This window comes from Scyliorhinus torazame, chromosome 2, assembly GCF_047496885.1.
Source record: "Scyliorhinus torazame isolate Kashiwa2021f chromosome 2, sScyTor2.1, whole genome shotgun sequence".
Lineage (NCBI taxonomy): Eukaryota > Metazoa > Chordata > Chondrichthyes > Carcharhiniformes > Scyliorhinidae > Scyliorhinus > Scyliorhinus torazame.
The window spans coordinates 387,966,402-387,976,022 of record NC_092708.1 but is presented as its reverse complement, the minus strand read 5'-3'; the positions used below and the strand labels follow the sequence as shown (position 1 = coordinate 387,976,022).

The 9,621-nt window shown below is 48.7% G+C and overlaps 1 protein-coding gene across 1 annotated transcript in view; it reads left to right on the top strand.

Annotated features, from left to right (window-relative positions):
* Positions 1-6,535: 6,535 nt before the first annotated feature.
* nrde2 (NRDE-2, necessary for RNA interference, domain containing) overlaps positions 6,536-9,621 on the top strand; it is a 78,035-nt gene continuing 74,949 nt past the window's right edge. The window contains exon 1 of the mRNA XM_072494013.1: positions 6,536-6,641. Coding sequence (XP_072350114.1) covers positions 6,569-6,641 — 73 coding nt within the window. The 5' untranslated portion in view covers positions 6,536-6,568. The remainder of the gene's footprint in view (positions 6,642-9,621) is intronic.

Sequence of the window (9,621 nt, the reverse complement as noted above, 5' to 3'; positions counted from 1 at the left end):
ACTACCTGTCCCCCTACAGGTATCATCTGCAAACTTAGCAACAGTGCCTTCAGTTCCTTCAATTCAATCTTTATTTTTAAAGTTTCTGAGACTCGTCTACTGAGACAGTGAGGGGAGGAGCGTAGTTTGGGTGGTATCAAAGGCATTGCAAAACACATACCCAATTTCTCACTTGTTTGATCAATTTTGACTCTGATCCAGTCTGTAGAGCGTGGATTGTTCATGGAGCATTTTTCATACTCCTGTCTTTGTATAAAAATTCTGTCATTCTCTGCAATCTGCCAAGCAAATGCTCTGAACGTTAAACAGAAAAAGTAATCTTTGAGCACTTACAGAACGGTGACACAGCAACAGCTATGACCAAGGGACTTACTGGCTGTGTTACTGCACAGTTAGTGTTGGTTGTGTGATTTCCTGTTTCAACAGTGCAACTCTTGATGATCTAAAAAGCTGTAATCAGTAAAACAGTAGAACAGTAGGGTTGCACAGCACAGAAGGAGGCCATTTGGCCCATCATGCTCATGCTAGCCCTTTCAAAGAGCTCACAATTAGCCGCACTCCCTCTGCTCTTTTTCCATAGACCTGCAACTTTTAAAAAATGTTACTGAATCTACTTTCAACGTCCTTCCAGGCAGTGCATTTCAGATTGTAACAACTTGCTGAACAAAAAGAAGCCTCCTTTATTCCCACTGGAATTTATTCCAAAAGTATCTTACATTTTGTAAAAATGTGTTTGAACTCTATTTGATCTACACTGACACAACAGCAAAATATCACATATATTGAAAGTTTGAACTAAAACCAGAATTTGATCAGAAGTCATTACCTGAAATGTTAAACTTCTACAGATGCTACCATTACTGCTGAGTATTTTGTGCATTTTCTAAATTTTGATTCCCTACATTACAAGCCTTAGCTGCTGAATAAAATGAGCCCTATTTTCACCAGGAATAAACAGGAAACTTGTAAAAGACAAAGCGCTGGAAATCATTAAAAAAGGTAAACATTCGAAGTGGGCCAGACAGCGGCTGAAAGATGAATGTTTTACTGGGTTCATTTGACAGACTGTGGTAGTCTGTCCTTGCCACCATCCTGGACAAAGCAGCCCACTTGATCAGCACCTTAAACATTCACTCCCTCCATCAATGGTGCATGTGCAAAATTAATTGCAAGTAATCAAAGCTCCTCCGCAGCACCTTCCAAACCCACAACCTCTATTACCTAGAAGGACAAGGGCAACTTTGTTTTATAAATTTAGGATACCCAATTTTTTTTTTCCAATTAAGGGGCAATTTAGCATGGCCAATCCACCTACCTTGCACATCTTTGAGTTGTGGGGGTGAGACCCATGCAGACATGGGGAGAATGTGCAAACTCCACACGGAAGTGACCCGGGGCCGGGATCGAACCCGGGTCCTCAGCGCCATGGCAGCAGTGCTAACCTGGACCACTGTGCCGCCCCGGCCAAGGGCAACTTATGCATTGCAACTTCACCACCTTCAAGTTCCCCTCCAAACCATGCACCAGCCTGACTTTGAACTATGGGCGCGATGTAACTAAAAAACAATAGTCTGATCTGGGTGGGATCAAGCAACAAGCGACGGGAACGATCTCGCTGCCTAACAGCACTCTTTGTTTCTAGTGGCCCATGGTGAACGTCCCCCTGAGGCACTCAACGTCATTTTCACCCTGAGGGGCTCCAATGAGCAGAGCTCATCCTTGCAGGAAGAGATTGGGATGCCATTTAACAACTTTGTTTATTACTTTATCAGAGTTACAAAGCCAGAGCTCAGAGTGTGGGTCAGGGGCAAACCCCTAATCCAGCTCCTTGCCTGCTCCAAAAACCAATTCATATTGAATCCAATTCATGGTCCCCACAAGAGAGACATACCAGATCCTGGCATTACACCTGGTCTCACACTCATCTGAGCCAATAGGCCCAGAAGCGATGGGGATGCCATTTTTAATGATGCCCCGATCTCTTGACCTCCCAACCCAACCCCCGGATCCCATCAATGCCTCAACACACCTATAAGTGGGTCCTCTAGCCTTGCTGCACCCCATCTAACATGGGCAGGACACCCCGAGCCCAATCACGGTGTAGGGAGAATGCCAGGCTGGCACCTGCTAGCCTGGCAGTGCCACAGTGGTACCCTGGCAGTGCCAAGGTGCCAGGTTGGCACCAGAAGTGCTAGGGTGCCACCCTGCCTGGAGGCTGACTAGCTGGGGCCTCCGATCACCTGGGAGACCTCCCCGGTATCGTTCCGCCTGGTCGCCATTTGTGGGGACCACTGCTGATTGGCCCCCTGCTGGGGTCTCTATGCCAAGGCTCATGGATGCTGGGTGGCTGTTAGATCTGGCGTGAGCACGCCTAAGCTCGCGATGTCTTGCAAGATCTGGTTAGATCTCACGAGGTGCAGGGCGGCATGATGGTGCAGTGGTTAGTACTGCTGCCTCAGGGCGCTGAGGATCCCGGTTCGATCCCGGCCCCAGGTCACTGTGCATGTGGAGTTTGCACATTCTCCCCGTGTCTGTGTGGGTCTCACCCCCACAACCCAAAGATGTGTGGGTGGATTTAACCACGCTAAATTGCCCCTTAATTGGAAACATTTTTGAAAAAGATTTCGCGAGGCGTAGCAACCATCAGGAATCTCAAGAACAAAGAACAAAGAAAAGCACAGCATAGGAACAAGCCCTTCGGCCCTCCAAGCCTGCGCCGACCATGCTGCCCGTCTAAACTAAAATCTTCTACACTTCCTCGGTCCGTAACCCTCTATTCCCATCCTATTCATGTATTTGTCAAGATGCCCCTTAAACGTCACTATCATCCCTGCTTTCACCACCTCCTCCGGCAGCGAGTTCCAGGCACCCACTACCCACTTGTGTACAAAACTTGCCTCGTACATCTCTTCTAAACCTTGCCCCTCGCACCTTAAACCTATGCCCCTTAGTAATTGACCCCTCTACCCTGGGGAAAAGCCTCTGACTATCCACTCTGTCTATGCCCCTCATAATTTTGTAGACCTCAATCAGGTCGCCAGTCAACCTCCGTCGTTCCAGTGAGAACAAACCAAGTTTATTCAAACTCTCCTCATAGCTAATGCCCTCCATACCAGGCAACATCCTGGTAAATCTCTTCTGCACCCTCTCTAAAGCTTCCACATCTTTCTGGTAGTGTGGCAACCAGAATTGAACACTCTACGCCAAGTGTGGCCGAATTAAGGTTCTATACAGCTGCAACATGACTTGCCAATTTTTACACTCAATGCTCCGGCCAATGAAGGCAAGCATGCCATATGCCTTCTTGACTACCTTCTCCACCTGTGTTGCCCCTTTCAGTGACCTGTGGACCTGTACACCTAGCTCTCTCTGACTTTCAATACTCTTGAGGGTTCTACCATTCACTGTATATTCCCAACCTGCATTAGACCTTCCAAAATACATTACCTCACATTTGTCGGATTAAACTCCACCTGCCATCTCTCTGCCCAAGTCTCCAAACGATCTAAATCCTGCTGTATCCTCTGACAGTCCTCATCGCTATCCGCAATTTCACCACCTTTGTGTCGTCCGCAAACTTACTAATCAGGCCAGTTACATTTTCCTCCAAATCATTTATATATACTACGAACAGCAAAGGTCCCAGCACTGATCCCTGCAGAACACCACTAGTCACAGCCCTCCAATCAGAAAAGCACCCTTCTATTGCTACTCTCTGCCTTCTATGATCTAGCCAGTTCTGTATCCATCTTGCCAGCCCACCTCTGATCCTATGTGACTTCACCTTTTGTACCAGTTTGCCATGAGGGACCTTGTCAAAGGCCTTACTGAAGTCCATACAGACAACATCCACTGCCCTACCTGCATCAACCACCTTTGTGACCTCCTCGTAAAACTCTATCAAGTTAGTGAGACACGACCTCCCCTTCACAAAACCATGCTGCCATCCAAGGGGAATCCTTTCCCAGGATCGTGGCCCGGTTCCGAGAGGTAGATTTCACCCTATATCGCCATTCCTTCACTGTTGCTGGGTCACTGTGGGTGCCCCCTACACCACATGGATTGCCACAGTTCAAGAATGCAGCTCATCACCTCCTAAGGGCAATTAGGAATGGGCACTAAGTTGCCAATGGCGCTCACTTCCAAGGAATGAATTAACTTCCTCTCCTTTGTCTTGATCAGTCCTTTAAAATGGGTTCTTCCTCCTTACAATCTTACAATGTCATCTTTAATAAAGGAACTCACCCAAGGGCATCATGCCATATGGGAATTTGGGACACCACAGTTCCCCACGCAGCAGTGTTTCCCAGAAGAACCCTCTAAATGCTCTTAAAGGAACCAATGTGGCACGGTTCCACTTATTAAGTCAACTTAATTTCCTTTTTATCTGCTAAATGAGCAGCTGTGGATTTTCTGTTTATGACAATGGCTGGAAAAATTATTTTTTTTAAATGTTGTTGCATTGTAGCTGCTTCCTTTTCTCTCCTATGTGTGTCAGTGCTCCCTGACATCGGCCCCCAGTTTATCAGTATCTCAGATTTTAAATTCTCAACCTCGTGCTCCAATCCCTCCATTGCTTTGCTCTTCCCTGTCTTGATAACTTCATCCAGTGTAACGTCTCTCCGAGATCTCTGCATGCCTACAATTGTAGCACTGGTGTCTCTGACTTCCAACACCCTGATCTTGCTACTGTACGATTCCTGAATTCTCTCCCTAGGTCTCTCCACCTCTATTCCTCTCCAATAATTGACAATGTTAAGAAGTGCTGAAGTATTGATGTAATGTAGAATGTGTGAACTGAGGAACAGGTGAATAATACCTGAGTTTATTTCCACATGTGTATCATCCAGAGAAACTGTGGGTGAGATTTAATGAAAAAAAAAAGAGTTCCGTTTTGGGTACGTTTTGGGTGTTTATCAGTGCCTGCAGCGCCGAGAATGACCCCGCTATCAAGCGGGACAAGGGACTCTGCGTTTTCTTTGCCCTCACAGTAACTTCATTGAAGCCTTCTTGTGACAATGAGTGATTATTATTATTACCAGATAATCGTTTTTGTGATAATTGGGGTATAAATAGACACCAGGGATAGTTCCTCTGCTTTCTTTAAAATAGTGCCATGCTATTTTAAATGTACCAGAGAGAGCAGAAAGGACCTTGGTTTAGCAGCAATAGGACAGTGCTTTTTGGGCTCAAGCATAGGAGTGGAACTTTAATCCTAACCATCTGGTTCAGTGATAAGAGTGATACCAACTGAGCCATGGCTGACACACCATTTAATATTGATCAAGCTGGCGTGATTTAATGGCCTCGTCGCGCCCAACTTGGTGATGTGACGAGGGACGCTTGGATTAACAAAATCTTGTGAGATGTCGCGATCTGGATCACCCCCTTGCTGGGGGCCTCCAATCGCCTGGGAGACCCCCCTACGCTTGGTCCACGTTTGTGTGGACCAGTGCTAAAGAGTGCCGTGGCAAGGCTTCCCAGGTGAGGCCGTCCGTTGGTTCCCAGGCCTCGGGAAAATACGGTGTAGACATATTTAAATGAGCCTAATGGTTCATTTACATATGTGAATCTGAATCTTGGTTAGGATTAAAGTTCCACTCCAATTCTTGAGCCCAAAAAGCACTGTCCTATTGCTGCTAAATCTTTCTGCTCTCTCTGGTACATATAAAAGATCGCTTGGCACTATTTTAAAGAAAGCAGAGGAAATATTCCTGGTGTCTATTTATACCCCAATTATCACAAAAACGATTATATGGTCATTATCTCATTGCTCCTTGTGTTGATTTGCTGTGCTCAAATGACACCACATTTCCTCAAAGTACATTAACACTGTTTTCTCTCTGCTGTCAGGCCTGCTGTGTTTTCCCATCATTTTCTGTTATTGCTGCAATGGTACTTAATTGGTTGGTGGTGAAAGGTACTTTCTGAATGCAATACTTTTAATTTCCTCCTTTCCCTCTGGAATAGGGTAGCATAGTGGTTAGCAGGTTCGATTCCCGGCTTGGGTCACTGTCTGTGTGGAGTCTGCACATTCTCCCCGTGTGTGAGTGGGTTTCCTCCGGGTGCTCTGGTTTCCTCCCACAGTCCAAAGATGTGCAGGTTAGATGGATTGGCCATGATAAATTGCCCTTAGTGTTGGGTGGGGTTACTGGGTTATGGGGATAGGGTGGAGGTGTGGGCTTGGTTCGTGTGCTCTTTCAAAGAGCTGGTGCACTCGATGGGCCGAATGGCCTCCTTCTGCACTGTAAATTCTATGATTCTATGAATAAAACTTTAAAAATGTAATAAAACTTTGTCTGAAATAGTTTGCTAAATGTTTTTAACATTCTGCTCACATGAGAATTGAATGTATTAGGCATGGGCTGCAGAAAATCTCAATACACTCAGAACACATTGGGCAAGGACGGCCAGCAGCGCGCCCGGTTGTAGTCCCCAGAGCCGCGCTCCAGCCTGTGTTTCAATGCGGTCCCGCCCCTTCAAAAACTACAGATCCCACAATGCAGACCGGCGGTCACGTCTGACGTCATCTTCCGGAGACGCGGTGACAGCGTCGGGCCTACTCAGGATGGAGCCGGGTTCAGGCTCCTTATTCCCGGCGTTTGGGGAGGGAAACGCTCTCTGTGGAAGCAGATCTGAAGGTAAATACTTGGAATGAAACGAGGGAAAATCCGGGACACTGCCTCCTGTTTGCTGAGCCAGGATTCGTGCGTTTAAAGTAAAACCTGCCCCTCCTGAAATTTGATGGGATTCCCCCCCCCCCCCCCCCCGATCCTGGTTTAAGTTCAGGATCCTGTGGACATAATGGACCAGCTGAGCGCACTGTGGGCTTGCCACCTTTGGGTGGCTCAATGGGGGAGGCCCCTGACTCAGAAGGTTCAGCTTTCCAGTCCCAGGACCGAGTGTTGAGCAAACAATCCAGACTTACAGTGCAGTACTGAGGGAATGCTGCACTGTCAGAGGGTCAGTACTGAGGGAATGCTGCACTGTCAGAGGGTCAGTACTGAGGGAATGCTGCACTGTCAGAGGGTCAGTACTGAGGGAGTGCTGCACTGTCAGAGGGTCAGTACTGAGGGAATGCTGCACTGTCAGAGAGTCAGTACTGAGGGAGTGCTGCACAGTCAGAGGGTCAGTACTGAGGGAGTGCTGCACTGTCAGAGGGTCAGTACTGAGGGAATGCTGCACTGTCAGAGGGTCAGTACTGAGGGAGTGCTGCACTGTCAGAGGGTCAGTACTGAGGGAATGCTGCACTGTCAGAGGGTCAGCACTGAGGGAGTGCTGCACTGTCAGAGGGTCAGTATTGAGGGAGTGCCGCACTGTCAGAGAGTCAGTACTGAGGGAGTGCTGCACTGTCAGAGGGTCAGCACTGAGGGAGTGCTGCACTGTCAGAGGGTCAGCACTGAGGGAGTGCTGCACTGTCAGAGGGTCAGTACTGAGGGAGAGCTGCACTGTCAGAGGGTCAGCACTGAGGGAGTGCTGCACTGTCAGAGGGTCAGTATTCAGGGAGTGCTGCACTGTCAGAGGGTCAGTATTGAGGGAGTGCTGCACTGTCAGAGGGTCAGCACTGAGGGAGTGCTGCACTGTCAGAGGGTCAGCACTGAGGGAGTGCTGCACTGTCAGAGGGTCAGTGCTGAGGGAGTGCTGCACTGTCAGAGGGTCAGTGCTGAGGGAGTGCTGCACTGTCAGAGGGTCAGTGCTGAGGGAGTGCTGCACTGTCAGAGGGTCAGTACTGAGGGAGTGCCGCACTGTCAGGGTCAGTACGGAGGAAGTGCCGCACTGTCAGAGGGTCAGCACTGAGGGAGTGCTGCACTGTCAGAGGGTCAGTATTCAGGGAGTGCTGCACTGTCAGAGGGTCAGTATTGAGGGAGTGCTGCACTGTCAGAGGGTCAGCACTGAGGGAGTGCTGCACTGTCAGAGGGTCAGCACTGAGGGAGTGCTGCACTGTCAGAGGGTCAGTGCTGAGGGAGTGCTGCACTGTCAGAGGGTCAGTGCTGAGGGAGTGCTGCACTGTCAGAGGGTCAGTGCTGAGGGAGTGCTGCACTGTCAGAGGGTCAGTACTGAGGGAGTGCCGCACTGTCAGGGTCAGTACGGAGGAAGTGCCGCACTGTCAGAGGGTCAGCACTGAGGGAGTGCTGCACTGTCAGAGGGTCAGTACTGAGGGAATGCTGCACTGTCAGAGGGTCAGTACTGAGGGAGTGCCGCACTGTCAGGGTCAGTACGGAGGGAGTGCTGCACTGTTAGAGGGTCAGTACTGAGAGGGTGAACTGAGTAGATCAGCATGAAGTGACAGGTGGAGGGCATTGCAAACCTTTTCTACCTTTTTGTGGGTTGTTGCAAGTTGGCGGATATGCGGGGGAGTGATGTGTGTGTGTGTCGATGTATGCTGGAGTTGGGTGGTGCTTTAACTTGTAACCATATGTTAAAGTCTTTATTGGCCGTTGCAATGTAAAGATGGAATGAGCTGGATGCTGTTTTTTTCAGGGCTTGACTGGAGGTCACCATGTGTTGTAATATCGTTCACGTTACGGCAAGTCATTGTTTTGGGTCCAGTCCAAGGTGTTGAAGACGGGGGGGGGGGGGGGGGGGGGTGCTTGAGTTGCCAGGCCGATGTCATCGGCATATATGAATTTTCGGTAGGTAGCTTTGAAAGATCATTTGTGTACAAGTTGAACAGGGTTGGAGCCAGCACTGGGTCTTGGGGGAGTCCATTGGTTTGTCTTTTCCATGTATATTTTGCCTGTCCAAGGTGAACTCTGAACCTTCGATTGTTCAACAGTATTCCGATACTTTTAGTCACCTGGGGGGAGGAGAGGACCTGTGACAACTTCAGGAGGTGGCCAGTGTGTCAAACAACGTCATAGGCGGCTGTGAGGTCGAGGAGCACAGCACGTGTCTTCAAATTTTTCTGAAAGCCATTTTCAGTGTAGGTGGTAAGGACCAGTACCTGCTCTCCTGTGCTGAGATTCTTGCTTCATGTCTCATCTGAAAAATGGAACCTTTTTGCAGGGGGGGTCTCATCCTATCCTCCCACACACGCCGTTGACATGTCGGAGTGCATCTCCACAGGCTGGCAGTCCACCTGAATGTGTGTTGTCATGTGAACCTAGACTCTGTCCATGAGTTACTTCACTGGAGTTGTGGGCCACTGTCATTAAGCCTGTTTCTGCAGTTTTCACTGGTTATTCGGGGAGAGTTGGGTGGGGTGATTGGTGACTGACCAGGAGCAGGTCCTCTCCCGTACACTCCAATCCCCACAATACGCAAGCTGATCTCCACTTGACTAAAGCCAGCAACGTCGCGCTGCTTCAGAGCCTTGTTGGTCTGTACAGCATGGTGCTGTTACATCCCATGGTGCAATTGAATACAGTAGCATGGAGGATATGTTCCTGGACTAGTAATCTAGAGGCCTGGACTATCGATCCAATTCATGAGTTCAAATCCCACCACAGCAGTTGTCATCAAAACCCACTGGGTGATTCACTAATGCCCTTTAGAGAAGGAACCGTGCCGCCCTTACCCAGACTGATGCTCTGGGCTTCTCAGCAATGTGCACATCGTGTGAGTGCATTTTTATAGAAACCTAACACTCCTGACCAATGTATTTTTAGGTTTTAACACCAA